The sequence below is a fragment of the Neltuma alba genome, unplaced genomic scaffold (assembly GCF_004799145.2).
Source record: "Neltuma alba isolate B1F8T4 unplaced genomic scaffold, ASM479914v2 tig00005222_pilon, whole genome shotgun sequence".
Lineage (NCBI taxonomy): Eukaryota > Viridiplantae > Streptophyta > Magnoliopsida > Fabales > Fabaceae > Neltuma > Neltuma alba.
Genome location: NW_021634023.1, coordinates 22,504 through 42,151, shown reverse-complemented (window position 1 = coordinate 42,151; position 19,648 = coordinate 22,504). Strand labels below are relative to the sequence as shown.

At 36.0% G+C, this 19,648-nt stretch overlaps 2 protein-coding genes across 3 annotated transcripts; one reads left to right on the top strand and one right to left on the bottom strand.

Moving 5' to 3' along the window:
* Positions 1-822: 822 nt before the first annotated feature.
* On the bottom strand, positions 823-4,224 carry LOC114747137 (calcium/calmodulin-regulated receptor-like kinase 1). 2 transcript variants are annotated; one of them, XR_003740346.1, is made up of 9 exons: positions 3,929-4,224; positions 2,678-3,062; positions 2,365-2,518; positions 2,116-2,242; positions 1,922-2,007; positions 1,761-1,832; positions 1,479-1,679; positions 1,015-1,383; positions 823-895 (listed from the first exon to the last, which is right to left on the bottom strand). XR_003740346.1 is itself a non-coding variant. In XM_028935432.1 (8 exons), the coding sequence occupies exons 2-8, from the start codon at positions 2,989-2,991 to the stop codon at positions 1,078-1,080; spliced, it is 1,260 nt and encodes a 419-aa protein (XP_028791265.1). In that variant the 5' UTR covers positions 2,992-3,062; positions 3,929-4,224; the 3' UTR covers positions 908-1,077. The 2 variants fall into 2 exon arrangements, 1 of the variants encoding a protein (XP_028791265.1); XM_028935432.1 differs by lacking the exon at positions 823-895 and having other exon boundaries at positions 908-1,383.
* Positions 4,225-16,275: 12,051 nt separating this feature from the next.
* Positions 16,276-19,603, top strand: LOC114747141 (scarecrow-like protein 21). The gene is made up of 2 exons (XM_028935434.1): positions 16,276-16,364; positions 17,455-19,603. Exon 2 carries the CDS (start codon positions 17,584-17,586, stop codon positions 19,336-19,338), a length of 1,755 nt encoding a protein of 584 aa, XP_028791267.1. The 5' UTR covers positions 16,276-16,364; positions 17,455-17,583; the 3' UTR covers positions 19,339-19,603.
* The last annotated feature ends 45 nt before the right edge of the window (positions 19,604-19,648 follow it).

Genomic DNA, 19,648 nt, shown 5'->3' with positions numbered 1-19,648 from the left:
AAAGATAAGTTAGTACTCATCTATTTCTTAATATAAAACCTATTTAACTAATTTTATTAAATTAAAAATTTTAGATAAATTAGTTAATTATAAAAAATATGACATGTTTTTTTTTAAATACTATTATCATCTTTCTTAATATCCTTTCTCCCTCTTCTATTTGAAGATGGTTGAAAGAGTATCCATGAGGATAATTAAGAAAAAATTGATAATATAAAAAACATTTTTTATATTTAGAACAAAAATTAACTCAATAATTATGTTCTATATTAAGAACCGGAGGAGTATAACTTGATGCTTTTAAAGTTAATTTACTACTATATTATAAAACATTTTTATTGATCATATTTATGATCTTTTAACAAAATGCGCTCCTTCTCAACTCTCAAGGTCAAGCCATAAAAGTTCCGTCCTTGATTAAAAGGATTTTTAGCCCCCCAATCCTGTTGTGATTATGTTTTCGTGATGTCTGCTTGCTTATTAATTTAAATTTGTGTAAGGAAAGTGATACGCTTTGTCATTTTAAAATTTAACAAAAACAAATAAACAATTTTCTTAATCGATATTTATATATAATGCAAAAAGGTTTCTTTTAGAAGGAAATTTTAAAGGTTTTGTTTTAATAGAGAAGAAACATTACGGAAGGCAGTAGATATTCTCTAAATTAAAAAAAAAACATTTTAGGTGTTAAGTAATTTTACAAAGCCTAAAAGGAATTTGCACAATCAACTCCACCACTCTGGATTGATGCAGAAGCAATCCATGGAAAGGGAAATCAGAGCATGAGGTATGGCCATCTGGTGGGCCCGGAACCTTTCTAGTTCCATCCACCCCCCTCCCTACCTTTTCACTTGCACTCATGAAGTAATATACAAATTCCAGGATGTAGGAACAACTGAAAAGGAGATAAAAGAAACAAAATTCACAAAAAAGAAACATGTTACAAACAGGAAATTGCAGATGATAATGCCAGGCATTATCAAGACTCTCATGGAAAACCAAAATCAGACTCACCTAGGACATTATATATATAACAGAAAAACCCAAAACTGAGAAGAAGTTAAGAGCAATGTTATTCTACACTTCATAGGTGTCAGCTGCACTGTCCATAGATTCTTCTCTGCGATGAATCCTTGCTTCAGCCTGATCCACATCAATGCACACTTCATCTGCCCTGCGACGGTTTTTAGAGTTTCTGGTTTTAAGGATCCTCGTGAGTACTTGAACCACGTCTCTCATGGAAGGTCGCTTCCTTGGTGCCCGGTTTATGCATTTGTATGCGAGCCCTGCTACTTCATTCAGCTCCTCTGCATCATATTCCCCTTCTAATGCAGAGTCCACTATCTCCTCCCACCCCATTTTCCCCTCACTGTTCATTGAAGCCTGTCCTCATCCATTAACACCCTCCATTACCCTCAGAAATAAAGATTTATATATATATATATAGAGAGAGAGAGAGAGAGGGTGAGTGATCTTACTAGCTCAACTAATTCCATAAGACCTTGTTGAGGATTTCTGGCTGCTATGAGTTCAAAAAGCAAAACTCCATAACTGTACACGTCACTTTTCTTGGTGAATGTTCCTGAGGATATGTACTCTGGGTCTAGATACCCAAAAGTGCCCCGGATGGCTGCGTGCTTGTCCACCTTCTCTTCTCTTGAGAGTCCAAAATCAGCAACCTGCTCCATTCATTCGTCAGAATTAGAAGCACAGAATTTCACATAAGAGAAACGCACGTAGTAGTTTACAAGAAGACTTACCCTGGCTCTCATGGACTGGTCTAGCAAAATGTTTGAGGACTTGATATCTCGGTGGATTACCGGAGGAACTGCCTGAAGTCACATCACATGGAATTATGAAGAGTTATATAACAAAATGCACGGATTAATGCAGCTCAATCAGTGGGGAATAATGGACCTACCCCATCATGAAGATACTCCAAGCCTCTCGCTATATCTAGAGCAATGTGAACTCTCAAATCCCAGCTCATTGCTCCGTTCTCCTTACCTGGATATAGAGTCAAGAATAGTGCATTGAAGCTTCCTTCTTTTCCTTTTTTCACTTTCTTGAACTGATAAAATATGAAGCACAAAATGGGTTAGGAGGATAACGTACTGTACAGGTGGGAAGCCAAGCTGCCTTTGCTCATATAGACATATACAAGCATATGTTGTCCCTTCTCTGCGCAATATCCAACCAAATTAACAAGGTTCCTATGATGCAGCCTTCCCAACAACATAACCTGACGATCATTCATTCAACAACATACAGAAAAGTAGGCCATGTGAGAACCTCACAAAAGGCTGCTTTTTTGGTGGAGGGCGACCTGCGAAGTAAATAGAAGTTAATGGTAATTAACTCCACCTCTGTATGGAATTCTCGTTCTCCTTGCTTAGAATTAGTTGCAAGAACTTTAACTGCAACGGTCTCGCCAGTGGACATGTGAGCTTTATAAACGGGACCAAATGCACCTTGTCCTATAAGTGTTGTAAAATTACAGGTCGCCTTCTGCAAATCCCTGAAGTGAAAATGAGGAAACAATTAACGAGAAACATCAAAATCCCAGAAGTGCCGGATCAACTATTTCATGCTCTAGACAAGACAGGTGCGGGATTAATTCTTCTTGGTATGAGAAATACGAGGAACATGATGCAAAAACCTTGTAAGAAACACATACTTGTAAGGATACTCTGGTATTCCAGAAGCTGAAACGACGTTGTTTCTCTTGAAGCCATCAAACCAGAAGGACATGCCATTTCGTCCCGACTTAACAGGAGATTCTGGGCCTAAGGTTGAGTCCGATAGAACGGTACAAGAATCAGCTCCATTTGTACGGATGGGTATCGTAGCCGCCCTCCGTGAACTGCTACTCCCAATCTGCGATCGCTTCCTATGGTATCTGACACAGAAAAGTGCAGAAATAGCCAAAACGACACCAATAACTACGCCAATAGAAATCCCAATGATCAGTCCGGTTGATTCCTCCCTCATCTCCTCTTTCTCGCGTTTTGCTTTTGATTTGACTGCTTATTCCTTATCGATAATCCCATCCATTCACACACCTGCCAAAAGGCATATCATTTATCAGACATAGCACAAGGTGCGAAATATTTAGCTTTCCGTGGTGCTTGGTTTATTGAATTGAATATTAAGCGGTCAACTGTAGACGATTGCTTTGGTTTGGGGTCCGCTTTTCATGAGCCATTCAAAGAGCTTATATGCCTCAACATGAGAAAATGTGCTCAGAAGAACTATACGGCATTCATACTATAAAAGTCTCGGGTTGAAAATTTTGACTGCAAATATGTGTTCCTATGTTGAACACTAAACAAATCAGATACGAATGATTCAACGTGACTATTCCATGCCTATTCAAAAGTCAATCCCATTGAAAACACATATATACAAGAGAACAAAGGATTTCTCTGCAAAGATCTCGAGACAGGAATTTAGCAGAATGGGCAGAACGAAAAGGAAAGCAGTTTGATATGCTACCTAGCTGAAGTTAATGAGGATTTCTCGACGCCTGATCTGTTATCTACTCGACAAAGATTTTCCAGTTAGAAAACAGAAAAAGAGAAACATAGGAGCAGAGAACGAAGATCAGATTGATGGAAATTGGTTCGAACCGTGGATGAATTCCTACTGAGAACAAAACAGCCATTTGGGCAAATGCAGCAAACATTTCTCTTTCCTCTGCTTTCATAGTACCCAGCTCTTTTTCTCGGCAACCAAACAGGGAAATACGAAAAGAGAACCAGCCCACGCAAGCATCCGCATACCAATTCAAATACCCAATACAAAGTACACTCATCAAGGAACAGAACAGACTTACAGATCGAAACAATTTTAAAAAGAAGTTGACCTGCAAAAAGAGCTTTTTTTTTGTTGCCAAAACACGATTAAGAGACTCCGGGCCAGGAAGTACCAGTTAATCCAAGAGATAAAAAAAAGTTGAAGCAGTTAAAGTGTTCTGCGAGGTTGGCCACATGGGATTGAAGCTCAGAACCTGAAGCGTAGGAGTGCCAGTGAGAAGGAATCCAACACTTTTGAATGAGATTCCAAGAACCAACTAGAGAGAAAAGAATCAAATGGAAAGAAGGAAGAAAGCAACACAGTAGGCTTGAGCCTTGAGCTTTGAAATGCAGCATCAATTAACATTGAACCGTACGAAAGAAAGAGAAAATAAATAAATCTGGTAATACAGTTAATACTCTCCACAGAATACAAAATGACAAGTCGCTGCTCCACAATAAAAAATAAAATAAAAATAAAAGAAGGTAAGAATTTGCATGATGGCAGCGCCATAAGAGGAGATTTTTGTGTTCCCAAAGTGACCTTCCTGTGCTGCGACACTTGGCAATTATTCTGACCAAAGTATTTGGGAATTTCGGAATTCTATCCTGGCTGGGATAATAGGCGCACAGGGCCCACACAAAAGCTGGACACGTTGGTTCTATAGTGAAGGAGCTTAGAAATATGATGGACCACTTGATGGCTTTTCTCTTCCCTGTGGGGTGTCCAATAAATAAATTAATTCACTATGGTGCAAATGGTCCGCTTTTTAATTTTCTGTGTGTAAAATATGGATGGAAGGTGGGATTTAATCCCTGAATTAAGCTTCAATTAAAAGATATTAACTATCAAATTGTGATTTAATGATGTTGAGGTAAATATTTTTGTGAACCGGGGAATGCAAATGTAGTGGAAGGTGACCTGTGTTTATATTCATCGAGAGAACTAAGGCCTTTTTGGTTGTAATGGCAACATAATGTCAAAAAGTGTTGATTTTGATCTTTCTCCCTCCTCATTTATTTCGACATCCACTCCTCTCTCTGTCCCATGTGCCAATAACTCCTATTTTAATTCATTCTATATCATGTTGATACTTATTTCATCCCCTAGTTGTGTACTCCTTGTTTGGTTTATATTGATGACTTAGTCTTAATTGGCATATAATATTATTGAAGCAAGACCAAGTCTTTTGTGTAGGGCATGATCATGACTGTGAGATTAGGATCAGTTACATATTTTTATAATTTTAAAAAACTCACATCACAAAATTAATTAATTTTATTTTTTTTAAAGGTTCATTCACTGCTTTAAAATATTTTTTTCATATACGTTCAGCATCTTAAAATATTTTGCGATTCATCCAACATCTTAAAGTATTTTTCAAAGATGCTTAACGTTTTAAAACTTTAAAAGTAAAATCATAGTATAAAATATTTTAGGGTATTAGGCAGACACAGATGAAAAAACATTTTGGAGTACTGAATAAAAATTAATATTTTTCTAGTGAAAAAAAAATAGAGTGTGATACATATTAGGAGTTTTGTTTTTTTATTTCGGAGGGGGTGGGGAGTGGGAGTTATGGGAAAGGAGGTTATGAGCTGTCGACCTAACACACCTAAATGTGAAATGGAATAAAGGGGAAGTGAGGAGAGGGGATGGAAGCAAAATGAAGCCCACGGCTTATCTTCGTGAAAGTGACTTTGATTTAATTAGTGATTATGAGTGTGATTAGGATTAATTACGCTCATGACATTATGAGTATGACAATCAAAAGAGGCTCCTAGCCAAACCTAATGATCTTATCCCCACTACCTTGAATAACCACTCTCCCTCCCTTCTGTCTCGTACTCTGACTGCTTTGACCTTCAATTTTGGTCCTTCCTTTTATTTATTCTTTTATTTATTATTCCTATCTCATTATAAACACAACTGTTGTGTACCTTTCAGGCAAGGGTGGATTGCATTTCTTATTCCTTAAAACTACTAGAATGGCTAAAAAGTCTTCAAAACAAAAATGAGAAGCCAGGACAGTCATGTGGGTCGCCATTTTAAAACCCAAAAAGAAAAAACGGAGGAAGAGAGAGAGAGATTTGCATGCAAAAAGAGGAGTTATTGTATTAGGACGACGATATCAATGCGTTCTTTTAAGAAAAAAATTGGAAAAAAAAAGAAGGTCATGATCTAGTGGGTCCGTTTTTAAAATAATAATAACAAAAAAGAGGAGGACAAAGCGACAAAGGGACATTAGATTAAGGTGAGTGGACTAGAAGAAGGAAAAATGCAATGTTTGGTGGTGATTAGCTTTGGAATGAGGAAACATTGGATCAATTTAAGTCTTGCCTTTTAGCTTTCCCCACATACTCCCCCGCAGATATTGAACAATGCTGTTAATTATGGGTGAACCGGCCAATAACAAAGTTGATAGAAACTTTTTTTTCAAAAAAAAAAAAAAAAGGATTGGTGCCGTTTGTATATTATTACCCACTACCACTAGTATAACATATAGGCTCTATAATTTGCATAGAGCCTTGAATAAATTGTGTCATTTATCATCATTAAAAATGTAGGACGAGATGGTGAAGTTAAATGTGATTTTAATTAAAAAAAGTTGGATATCCTGGTTTAATTATGAGAATACTATATAAACTTAACGTGAGATATGAGGAAATATCTCAAAAATAATATTTGTGCTTAGTGTTCAAAGAGGCATCTTCTTGTATTTTGTAATCCGTATGAGTATTTTGATATAAAAATTTCTCACTTAAGCTTTGCTTCATATACTTTTTTTTTTTATACTGAGGTATAGATATCTTTTTATTGGAATCAATCCTGTTTGAGATACTATTGCACACTAAACATAAGCGCTTCTCTCACCGGAGATTTAAGTTTTGGTTCAGCACATTGTAAGAGACCGGCCTTTTTTGCTAAATTCAACCCTATTAATTCATATACTATTTATATTTTATTCTTTTTTTTTTTTTGCTAAAGTATCGTTATTCTCCTATTAAAGGCAATCCTATTCGAGACAGTATCGAGTACTAAGTGTAGGCATCTCTTCTAGCAGGAATTAGAGTATTGGTTCGTTATGTTATAAGAGACAAGTTCTTGACTTCTTTCTATTAAACCCAAACTTTGTTGGTTATTCAAAATTCTTTTCCCCAAGGCAAGTGACGGACGGTTAATTCGCTCAGCCATGAATATTTTTGTTGGGCCAGTCTGAAAAAGCATGGGCTTTCGGCTATTTAAAAACTGTGTATTGGGCTCTTTTAGCACAAATGGGCCTAACTGGGCCGAAATACAAAAAGTTTGCGACCATCGTGTTATTCTAGTCATTTTTTTTTTCAGATCATCAAGTTGTTTTCTGATCTTAAACATATTTAATGAATAAAAATTTCATAGCTAACGGGTCAGATGATCTCTTCCTCTAGCTGGAGAATTATTATCAATATAAAATTGTTATTTTAGTTATTAAATTCTTACTCTGTTTTCATCAGCCATTATATTTTCAGAAGAAAAATACTTGCATTAAACTATTTATATTTATTATGACAAGTTCATTGAATCCCTGCCTTGTCAAAAAGCTTGACGTTATCTCGTTGATTTAGCTTAATATTTGATGAAAGCATGCATCATATTGCAAACGTAGTCGCTTATTCTTTTTTTGACCTTGAATGAAGTGGCTTATTCAGACATTACTCCCTCCTACCCTTTTTAATAAAATTTTATTAATTATTTTACGAGGTTAAGAAATTAATTAAATTTAGTTAAAAGTCATAATTTTACACAGCTTTTGAAAGTTATTCTTGATTGCAGTTGTTCATTTATACGAAAATGGAATGAAAAGAGTCGTTATTTAAGCCAACAAAATAAAAGAGAGATAACATTATTTGTTTGGGGTCAAATTTCAAATTTTAATTTGATTTTGGTGGAAGCTCAAAAAGATCGATACAAAAGTGGGAGTGACAGGAACATGCACTAAAGAAAAATTGCGTTTCTGTGTCATTTTACAGTGTAGCCTAAGCAATCTAATATCCTGGACCTTAAGCAATCGATGATAATTTCTTCACTGTTTTAACTATACACGAAGGCACAAAACTCAATTATGTCATAATTGGAAGTTAATTTTGGACCCAACTTGTTGCTCTTTTATTTATTTATTTATTTATATGTTTTTTGTGGGAATGCGAAAATATGGGAAGAGGGAAGAGGAGGTGGACTGAGTCAAAGTGAAAATGAAAGGAAGTGAGTCTCCGTTGTGGATTAAAACCGGGTCCCGTTCGTGTGGCGGCAGAGTCAAGAGTCAAGGAGTCGTGGGTCCCAGATGCGATTACGTGGCGGGATCCTTTGCACGCCAACGAATACAAAAGTGAGAGGCCAGAAATGGGAACACAGCCTCGTCTCTGTAGCCGCTGCCCCCTCCCAATTCTCAACGTGATTCCTATGCATTGCTATGTCGACGAGATCACAGATCGATCGTTTCCTTCTCCTTCTCAACCATCTCACCAACATCACGTATATTTCATATATTTACCATGTCACTTTTTTTTTTTTTTGGAATGCATTTCACGTGATACCCACACCCACACACACACAATGTGTTGTTCACTTCACATCGCTTAAGGTTTTGACTTTGTTATGTCACCTTGACGTGAATTTCAATCCTTAATACTAATTTCTGTTTTTAATATAAACATTATATGACTAATTCGTAAATATTAATAAAATTAGTTAAATTCATTATCTGTAATAAATATGTGTTATATTTCTTCAAATATTTTTGTTAATCTTGTGTACTAGAATTATTTTTTAAATAAAATTTTTTAACATGCACAATCACTATATAGATTACTTAGGGTGAAATAGATGGATATAAAAGAAAAATGGATTGGGATATTTAAATTGGATTTACAACTAGCTTTTGTATTATAATGAGTACGTAAGAATAAAAATCTCATGGTACTATCTTCAGTTTTTAAGATAAGAGCTAGATAATTATTTTGGACAGAATAAGAAAATAAATTAATTATTTATAACAAATATGTGTTGATTTCTTTATATTACCCCCATTCAATCATGTATATTGAAACTACACTTGGGTAGAAAAACTTTATAATCAATAAAAACATTTTTTAAAACACATTATAAATTTGAGAGGCATAATAGATTAGGATTTTATATTTAACATCCCTAACTACTAATTCTTATATTTATAGCCGGAGGCAGTACTTGAGAATGCAACGCTACCAGGATATTAATCTTTTCCTTTCATATGCATCCTGAGCAAAGAATATAGCTCAGGTAAATAAGACAATATTTTGTATACATTTTTGCATAGAAAATGATGTTGGGCTTCGTTTTTAAATGATGACGTGATGAAATAATTTGAAGCGTACCCAACTAATGTAATGCTTTTGGATTGTGTGTGTGATTTTCTTTTGAAAACAAGAAAGCTTAATTTATGCATGTCGATCAGTATTGTAATATTACCAGCTATCATGTATGATACTCTTCTGGTTTTTAATATAAAATCTATTTAACTAATTTGATTATATTAAAAGAGTTAAGTAATTTAGTTAATTATAAGAAATATGACATGTTTTTCCTAAAAAACCACAATAATCTTTTTTAATAATATTTTTTCCTCTTTTATTTAATTATAGTTGAGAAAATATTCATAAGGGTAATTTAGAAAAAATTAATAAATATGATAAATCGGTTTTATATTTATGATTAAAATCAACTTAATAATTAGGTTCTATATTAGGGACTAGAGGAGTATATACTACCCCGTTCATTAACATAAGAACTAGTTGACTAATTTGAATAAATTAAAAAAATTATTTAAAAAAATTATTTAAGTTTATTATTTATAATAAAAAGGTAATATTTTTTAATAAAATATTTTTACTAATTTTTGTCTTTACTACTATTAGTATTTGATGAAATATTTAATATACGTAACTATTACAAAAACTATATTAAAAATATGAATAAATATGAAAAATAAATATATTAGAATCTTACGCTTAAAATTAAATTGAAAGTCATCTAGTGTTTGATATGTGCTCAATAAATTAATATGCCGACTCAACAGGAAACAGAGACACGTGGAGAAGGGGAAATTTGTTTAATCTGAGCCGCAATTTGCTGTCTTTCTATGGAACCACGTGAATAATATGATGTTATATTAAATAATACTACTATTTTAAAAAATAATTTATATATGTATGTCGAGAGGTGAGAGTGAGTTTAATTAAATTTTTGAGCAAATTATAATTTATATGATAAAATGCTTCGTTACAATTAGTTTGCAGCTGATCCGAATGAATTAAAGGAGTGGCGTAAAATGAATAAAAATGATATTTCAGAGCAAATAATGGAGCACTATCGGATAAATGTTACGAGGAACGCCGAAAGAAATGAAAGATTCGTTTTCGTTAAGGAGTTATAGAGAGATTTGACGGGGGAAGGACAATTTGGACTTTGAGATGTTGACTAAGAATAAGGATGCACGTGTATATATTGTGATCCTATATTTGCTGTTTGTCGGCTGGCTTCATATGAATTTGCCGAATCACACATGGTTAATTCAATTGTCTCTTTCACCACACGAGACTACGCAAAATGAAAATTATCATTTGTCCTTAATTTCATCGCTAAATAGTGCTCGCTTGCATTGTTTTGTCAGAAAAAAAAACTTTTGTGCATTGCATAATGTTTAAAGTGAGAAATATTATTTGAAAGTTATAACTAGTATAATTATATATTTATCAAAAATGGTGAAAGGCTCTTATTTTAAAAATCTTATTGATTAGAATGATCTAAATTCAAATATCGATGCTTTCTAATAACATATTTTTAATCTTTAGATAGGGACTCTTTATTCATTATGATTTATATTTATCCTAACTACTTTATTTTTGTTAATTATTAATTGATATTTTATTTTAGAATTGGGTTTTCTTTTTCAGTTGGAGTGGGAATTTCATCAAGATAACCATGTATGGGTGTTTGAGTGTGTTTCGAACAATATTGTTGGGCATATATGGATGCTAAATGAGATGGCTAATTCACTTGTTTCAGTCACACTGATTGTCTCGATTATAGTGTTTTTACTCATCTTACTAGAAAAGATCTGGTCAAATATTAAATGATTGACGGAGCTATTCACCAATCACGACCTATCTCTGCCGCCGAAAAAAGAATGATAGGAACCTCCACAGTACTAGTTCTGATGGTTTCACCTCTTTTAGAGAGAACTGGACAAAACTTCAAAATTAAAATCATTTGAGCATGCATGCGCTTGATCTTGTTCTGGGATTCACCGCTCACGCCTATCCATTGTATTCTGATTATGACCAAGATCTCATCTCTTTTACTTTTGAAGATTGAGAGGTCCAAATTAACCAGCGACTGATCAAATGTATTTTCCTGCTTTAAGGAGAACTTCTTGGATATGCATGATCATATTACTTCAACAACAAGAATAAAGACAAAGGGAAGACGTGACACCATAATTTGATTTTGATCACGTTGGATATTTACCTGTGGCCTGTTTTTGTTTTCTTCTGTGTTACGTAAAATACAAAAAGATTATTCATCGGATAAGCTCGAACGGTTCGTAATTCACGCAATCGTAAAGTCAAGGAGCCCAGCTAGCGGATGCCATAATCCACGTGTCACGCCTACAACAATATTCCAAAAAGAAGTGGAAATTAAATTAGTACACTGCACTGAAATTCCCTTGTGGCTTGAAATAGGAAGGGCCAGTTCATGGTAAAAAAAAAAAGAAATAGGAAAGGCCGGGGAACTTTCGGGATGACCGCTTTTGTGGGTTCCCCACCAGTTAAATGGGAGTGGTAATGATGTACTGTGCACCTTATCTTAGTGGATTGTAGCCACCCAAATAAAGCTCTTGATATGGACGCATTCACTTCACCTAAATCTATCTAATCTTCTCACATTCATTACTGTGTATCTGTATCTGAATGTGAACATGTTTGCCTCCGTCTTTTGCATTTAATTCTAAGCTTTTTCCTTTCTATTTGGAGATGCACATATATATAGTTATACACACACACCTTTATTTACTTTATTCTCATGTGGTGGGGCTGAGAATCGATGCTCTCAAAAATCTTTACTTTTCTGCTTTCGTAGTTTCTCATAATGAAACCAAAAGGAACGAATCATGACAGAGATCATCGATCACCATTCTTCCAATGCATATACTACCGCTTATTGTAATTATAAAATTTTATTTGTAATCCATAACTAAGTTCTTATAATTAGTATCAGAAGCAGTATATTAGATAAGATTATTAATAGGGTTAAGATGCACCCTGTACTCTAGACTATTTTTTCAAATGCAGAATACAACGATGATAGCTCCACTACCAGTGCTTTCATGGCTTCCAAAGCTAAAGCTGGCATTAGCAGTGACAGTTTCGTAAATACGTGGGTCGAATGAGGCAAAAGTCGCCATTTCAATGGTACTCAATGGAGAAGATACGCATCAGCTACCTATGTGTCTGCCACGTAGGATACTTGGGGTCAACTTTGAACTAGATCATGAATTTAATGGTCAAACATAATATTTCTGTTAGTCTGAGATATGTGTGCACCATTTTAATTGATTTAAGACGCTAGATGTACCAAAAATTACATTAGGACACTAGATACACCTGAAAAAATAGTTCAGGGTACTGAGCGCACCTTAACCCTCATTAATATAAAGATTAGTTGACTAATTTAAGTAGATCAAGAAAATTAATAGAGTTATTTATTTATAATAACTAAGTATTGTCTTTTCTAAAATACCCTTATTCATCATGTATAGAACTATCTCTAAAATACCCTTAGTCATCATGTATAGAACTATCTTTTGATGAAACCCTTAATAAGTATAATTACAACAGAAACTATTTTAAAAAAATAAATAAAGACGAGAGACAAAATAGTTTGGAATCTTATATTTAACAACCTCAATCTTGTTTTTATATTATATTAAGGGGATGTTTGGGTAGAAACTAAACTATAATTTTAAAAATATTTTTATAATATACAAAAAAAAAAGTGAAACAATTTACCTATTTTACGAAAAGTATTTTTGGTTGTTACCAAACACCCCCAGTGCTTCTGAAAATCTTCACCTCTTCTACATTTTCTGCGCGACATATAGCCGGATGAGGTGTCAAGCAACGGATGGTCTTGCGCTCCCTAAGTGACAGATAGCCGATTACATGCAAATTTTTGTTTTAAAAAATTATTTTTTATTTTTTTTATTATACTGTACTTTAGTTTGAAATAAATCATACTACTATGTCATTAGTGAATATTATGAACTGATCAATAACTAAAACATACAGAAGGAGCAAGTTAATTAAACACGCCATTTGTTCGCAAGTGACGTACTATGTCTTGACTATAAATTAAAGATCCTGAAATCTTGATTACGGTTATATATATATTTTAAACTTAATTACTGCAATTAAATCTAAGATATACTTAAAATACATGCTTCGCTCCATGAAAAAAAACAAGAATAAAAAAAATCATCGACATATAAAGGAAGAAGATAGAGATAGTGATATGAAGTTTTGTTTTATGAAAATTTTTGACATTGTTGTGTTTCCACGGTGAACGTATTGTTTGAAAAAATCAATTTTATCCCCTCCGGAGACTAAAACCCGTTGACCATAATAGTTCCAAACTAAACGAATTGCACGCTATTTTCTTTTTAATCTGATATCAGTATCAGAACCCTTTAAAAGAAAAAAAAAAAAGAACATGACAGACAAGGACCCCAATATCCCAAACCCATACTTATTTAATTCAAATTGAAGATTCTTGTCGGCATTAATTAAATAATTAATTTGGTGTGTTGTCAATAAAAAACTCAGTTTTTGATCTCGCAGACGCCGGGGAGCCCAGTTTTACCAATTAGTTATGGTTACGAAAAAGAAGAGACAAAAATCAGTTGGTTTCAGCACGACAAGTCCCAAATAATTATTATGTGATTAAGCATGTGATTAGCGTGTGATTAGCATTCGCAGTTCATGATTTTTAATATCAGTAGCTTTTCCGATAATATCAAAACATGAACCAGAGAGAAAACTGAACTTTGCTCCCCATTTCTTAATTGTCTTTGCACACCTGCACCATATAGCTTACTTTAAATTTATATTTCTTACAATACGTATTTAATTTAAGATCAATGAAAGGAAACATCCACCTGAAATCCCCGCACTTGCTATGAAAAAATTGTTTTTTTGGGCAGCCATTTGTTAAGAAAATATTCACACCTAATTTGCATTAGTACATACTATAATTTCTTAATTAACAATAACATGTCTTAGCGCCAACCTTATTGAGCGAGCAGCCCCCATTACCTGATTCTGTTTATCTTAAATGATTTACATTGTAGGAGAGAAACATGGGAAAAAAGTGTTATCTGGTGAAGTTACAAAATAATTTTTGAAAGTGATCCCAAAGATCCATGAATTTTTTTTTTAAAAAAATTAAAGTATACATTTGGTCTTTTAACTTTATGTAAGATTTCAGTTTGGTTCCTTAACTTTAAAAAGTATACTTTTAGTCATTTAACCCCAAAATTGTTAGTCTTAAATGAGGATTTTTTTTAACAATCATGGTTCTTTTGAATATTAAACTTAATATGCTAGTATTTAGTAATGTTTTATCAGCATTCAAGAGCTCAATATCATCATTTTTTGTTAACAGTTTTAGGGTTAGAGGATTAAAAGTTTACTTTTTAAAATTAAAGGATCAAAATGAAACATTGTGTAAAGTTAAAGGACTAAAAATATACTTTAGTTTAAGAAAAACTATTTTGCATGCATCAATATTTTTCCTCAATATATTGTATTTATATTTTTAAACATTTTTTTATCAAATTTCCTAACTTTGCTCAGTGATTTACGGTGCTAATAGAACAAAATTACAAGAGTAGTAAGTGTTCACATGGCGAAGTTGCAAGACTAATGTGTATATAGTGCCAACATAACACAATTAAAGAATTAAATAAAAAATATTTGTACCAAGTTACAAATTAAAGGAAAGTACTACATAATTACATGTAAAATGTTTTTGTGTCAATTTTTTTTTTTGAAATTGTTTTATGAGGAATCAGAACGAAAGAGCGGGGAAGACTTCATGGAGAGATGAAATTAACGGAGGAACGGAAATGCTATATTTTAGCTGTTTAGGCAAGTGAAGGCAACTATGGATTGGTAGAATCATGAAAATAACTTGAAGGTGAATGTTATTAGTTGAGATGGTAAGAAAGAGAAAAAAAATTAAATTTTGACAAATGTACTTGTTAGTAGAATTTCAATCAATACTTCTGCCTTAACACTTTTGGTTTGATAAAAACTAACTTAAAAGTATTCATAGATATTAAAAGGAAAAAAAAAACTCGAGAGTGGGTCATGATTTATTAAAGTGAAAGCGAAAGCCACTGGCAACTTGATCCAGTGACATGTATGCGTGTGTAGGGTGTGTGTCGCGGGTTCGAACCCGCCCTCTAGCTACTTACAAAAAAAGTGAAAGCGAAAACAGTGAGCGCTGGCATACCGGAGGCCATAGGCGGTCCGAGGCCTGAGATTGACCCGGTAAAACCGCTGGACGCAGCGTGTAGAGGGTCGCCAAAGCAGGTCAAAGTGATCGACACGTGGCCAGTGGTCCGCTGGGGTTAGTGGCACGGCCATCGTGGCAATCGGCAAAACCCCTCTCCCTTCACGCGCTTTCCACTCCACTCCCACCCGTCTCATTTATTCGTCGCGTATGCCTCACGTGACCGTCCCGCCTCCAACCACGCACGGGACCAGCGGACCTGCTGCTAAAATTTCACGACATCATGAGGATTAATGAGTGCTTCATGTTATGTGGGAAAAAAAAAACAAGAAAAAAGAAGAAGAAGAACAGGTCAATGAGCGAGAAATTTCACTCACCCCACCTCACAGCAAAGAAATTTCAGTAATGGAATCTGGCTGCCTTGTCAAGTGCTCCTTGCACATCACGTTTAGTTTCCATTGTTGCTTACCACGCGTATCAATCGCTAATTACAATCATTCATTCTCAGACTTCTCATCACCATCAGCCCCTTTTTCCCATTTCCCTTTTTTTTTAGGGGAATTTACATAGTGGGTGAAAAATTGAAAATACGATTAGGATACGAGGCAGGTCACGGCGTCCACGCTCTAGAAAAAGTGCGGGAGTATGGTTGGAGGCAGAGGTGTGGAAAAAAGGACAGTGAGTCACGAATGAGACCCCGCTTCGAACGTGTGGTCGGCGTTGTCAATCTTTATTCCACTCCGTTAGAAATGCCCCTCCGCTCCATAACGATTCTTCACTGCTGCCGTTACCGTTATCGTCCTTACATACGCTTCCATCCGTCCCCCACCTCTTCCCCTCTATATAAACCATTTCATTCCCGCTCCCCTCAACTTACGGCTCGGAATTTCGGCTCTCCCCTCCAAGTCATAGTCATATTCTAAGCAAAAGCACTCCCGCTTTCTTCTTCTTCTTCCTGTTGAATTCCACTCACCTTTCAGGTAATTTCTTCTACTTTCTTATTCATTTTCTTCACCATTTCTGCTCCTGAAATACGAATTATCAAGTTCATTTGATCCAAAAATAAGCACATGTCGTTTCGCTTTAAATGCTGCGTCAGCCTGTGTTTTTTAGGTACTCGCCACCAGTACTGTGGGTTGGGTTGGTGTTCTCGTGACATACATGTTCTTTTTTTTATTGTTATTATTAATTTGCGTTGATTCAATATTTCACACTTCGAACGTGGGCCTGTGGGCTTCTTCCAATGATGCTATGGGGTTTTTGTTCCTTGCTTCTTGCATCTATCTTCTGTGATTACTCTTCTTACACTTGTGAGCTGGAATTGTTTGATCGAATTGCAACAACCTTCGTTTATTCCTCTAGTGTTTTCAGAAGCTACCTGGGTCTAGTATTTTTCCTTCCGGTATTTTGATTTCGTCTGCATATAATTGATAAGCGGACTCAAAGTTAGGAAGAAAGGTTCAGGGTTGTGATCCAATTTTCCGCTTGGATAGGAAGAAAATTGTTTACATAAACTTTCCATTTGAAAATCACCTTCCTGGTAAAGGCCCAGTCACCAACGATTAAACAACAGCAAATAACTGGTTTACTTCGATGACTTGATTCAGTCACAGCCCATGAGAACATGATTTCCACCGGTTGTTTTGGAACTGAAATGAGTAGCTCTCACTTGATTTGGTGTTGATTCTCCACCATATTGCTGTGAAATCTCTTGTACACTCACCGCCTGTGTTTTTTTGGTTCTGGCGCGCAATCCTAAAGTAGTCTAGTCATTATTTCATTAAAAAACGCGAATATTTTCTCTTTATTTATTTATTAAATTACATGATTGATAGGTGTGTTAAAAACTTAATTTGGTTATTTTCTAAGTCAAATCCTGATTTAGTCCAGTTTCCATCAATCATTTCTCCCTGAATCCGTTAGCCAGACTCGGGGCTATGCGTATGCTTTACGTTTGTCTTGATCTACACTCTTCCTTTACGCTTGCCCATTTTATAGCGTTATATCAATGCTTTTAGTGAGTGGTATGAATGAAGATATTCACAAATTTTCCCACTGTTGGTATTGCAGGTTTATCTTCTATTTTATTCAAAGAGGTTTTTGGGTTGAAGTGCGAGGCCGATACTTCTCTGATTTTGCTGCTGATCTGCCCTGCTAAGTTCTCTTTTCGCACAAGAAGGCTGATGCCTTAATCCTAGTATGGACTTGCAGCAGCTGTTCAGTTTTGGCGTGAGTGGGCCAGGCCTTCCATACACGCCATCATATTCCACTATCCCTTCACTGCCTACAAAGTTTCTTGGATCCTTGAAATTTGACACAGGAAACTCACCTAATTCACCCTTTTCTACTCAATTTGATTCTGATTCTCTCTCTACATTGAGCGACGGCCAGGAGCAGCACGGCTCTGGGGAGATTCTTTCTGGTTTCAACCCTTCATATAACTCTTCTTTGGAAACTCATTATTGCTTAAACAGGTCAATCTCGCCTGTGGACTGTCTTCAGGACAGTCTGCATCCATATTTTGCCAGGAGTTCTGCGCAGGATGCAAGTTCTAGCCAAAAGATCAGGCACGCTTTGCTGGAGTTAGAGTCTGCTTTGATGGCCCCTGATGAAGGTGATGTAGTTGCCACATCAAATACTTCTTTGAGCGGGAATAGCAGGCCTACAATTTCTGGCCAAAGATATGGGTGTTGGAGCCAGGAGCACCAAGGATCGCATTACGCTCAAAGCCAGCCATCTTTTTACTCCGCCATTGGGCAGTCAAATGAAGTTGAACACGTAGAGAAGCGTCACAAACTTACGGAGGAAGCATGTCTCCAGGGTTTCCCACCCAGCAATTTAAAAGAATTGTTAATTGCTTGCGCAAAAGCCCTCTCTGAAAGCAACATGGAAGTTTTTGATGACTTGATTGAGAAGGCTAGAAGTGTTGTGTCCATCTGTGGCGAGCCAATCCAGCGGCTTGGTGCCTATATGGTAGAAGGGCTTGTTGCTCGGAAGGAGGCATCAGGAAATAGCATATATCATGCCCTGAGGTGCCGCGAACCTGAAGGCAAAGACCTGCTCTCGTACATGCACATGCTGTATGAGATTTGCCCGTACTTCAAATTTGGTTACATGGCTGCCAACGGAGCCATCGCTGAAGCTTGCAGAAATGAGGACCGCATTCACATCATAGATTTCCAGATTGCCCAGGGAGTTCAGTGGGAGACACTCCTTCAAGCTCTTGCTGCAAGGCCTGGTGGGGCACCCCACGTCCGGATCACCGGAATCGATGATCCCGTTTCTCGATATGCACGTGGTGACGGCCTAGATGCAGTTGGGAAAAAATTGACCGCAATATCGGATAGATTTGGTATCCCAGTTGAGTTTCACGGGGTGCCTGTGTTTACTCCAGAAGTTACAAGGGACATGCTTGATGTAAGGCCAGGAGAGGCTTTGGCTGTGAACTTCCCCCTGCATCTGCATCACACAACTGATGAGAGTGTTGATGTGAACAACCCGAGGGACGAACTGCTGAGAATGGTGAAGTCACTTGGTCCCAAGGTGGTCACATTGGTGGAACAGGAATCCAACACAAACACAACGCCATTCTACAACAGGTTCTTAGAAACACTGGACTACTATTTGGCCATGTTCGAGTCAATTGATGTCACGCTGCCGAGAAATAGCAAGGAGCGGATTAACGTGGAGCAGCATTGCTTGGCGAGGGACATTGTGAACGTCATTGCGTGTGAAGGGAAGGACAGGATAGAGCGACACGAGCTGTTGGGAAAGTGGAAGTCAAGGCTGACAATGGCGGGATTCCGACAGTATCCATTGAGCTCTTACGTGAATTCTGTGATCAGAAGCCTACTTAGGTACTATTCAGAGCATTATACGCTAGTGGAGAAGGATGGGGCTATGCTGTTGGGTTGGAAACACAGAAATTTGATATCAGCCTCAGCCTGGCATTGATGGACTGAAGAAGTCGATGGCAGTAGCATTGGTTAAATATTTCGCTGACTGAAGTTTGTGCTGAATACGATGTATGTTTGATCACTGTATTTAGGTTTCTGTTCCTTAGATTTGTTCATTGAGAGTATATTTGCTAGTAGCTCTGTGTACTGATTCTTTTATGAAATTTTTAGCAACGTAGGCTGGTTTGGTCTCCAAGATGATGATAATAAAAACGTATTTTTCTCTATAAACACTAGTAGAAAGTTAACGATGTTGTTTAAAAGCATGGGCGTGCCTTGTTGCGACAAGTTATGAAATGAAATCACAC

Bases quoted from the DNA above. Each gene is read 5' to 3' on its own strand.
- LOC114747137 (XM_028935432.1), bottom strand. From the start codon at position 2,991: ATGAGGGAGGAATCAACCGGACTGATCATTGGGATTTCTATTGGCGTA. The intron at 2,008-2,115 runs GTACGTTATCCT...CTCTATATCCAG, and splicing joins CTTGGCTTCCCACCTGTACA to GTAAGGAGAACGGAGCAATG. The intron at 1,384-1,478 runs GTAAGATCACTC...GGATGAGGACAG, and splicing joins TTATGGAATTAGTTGAGCTA to GCTTCAATGAACAGTGAGGG.
- LOC114747141 (XM_028935434.1), top strand. From the start codon at position 17,584: ATGGACTTGCAGCAGCTGTTCAGTTTTGGCGTGAGTGGGCCAGGCCTT.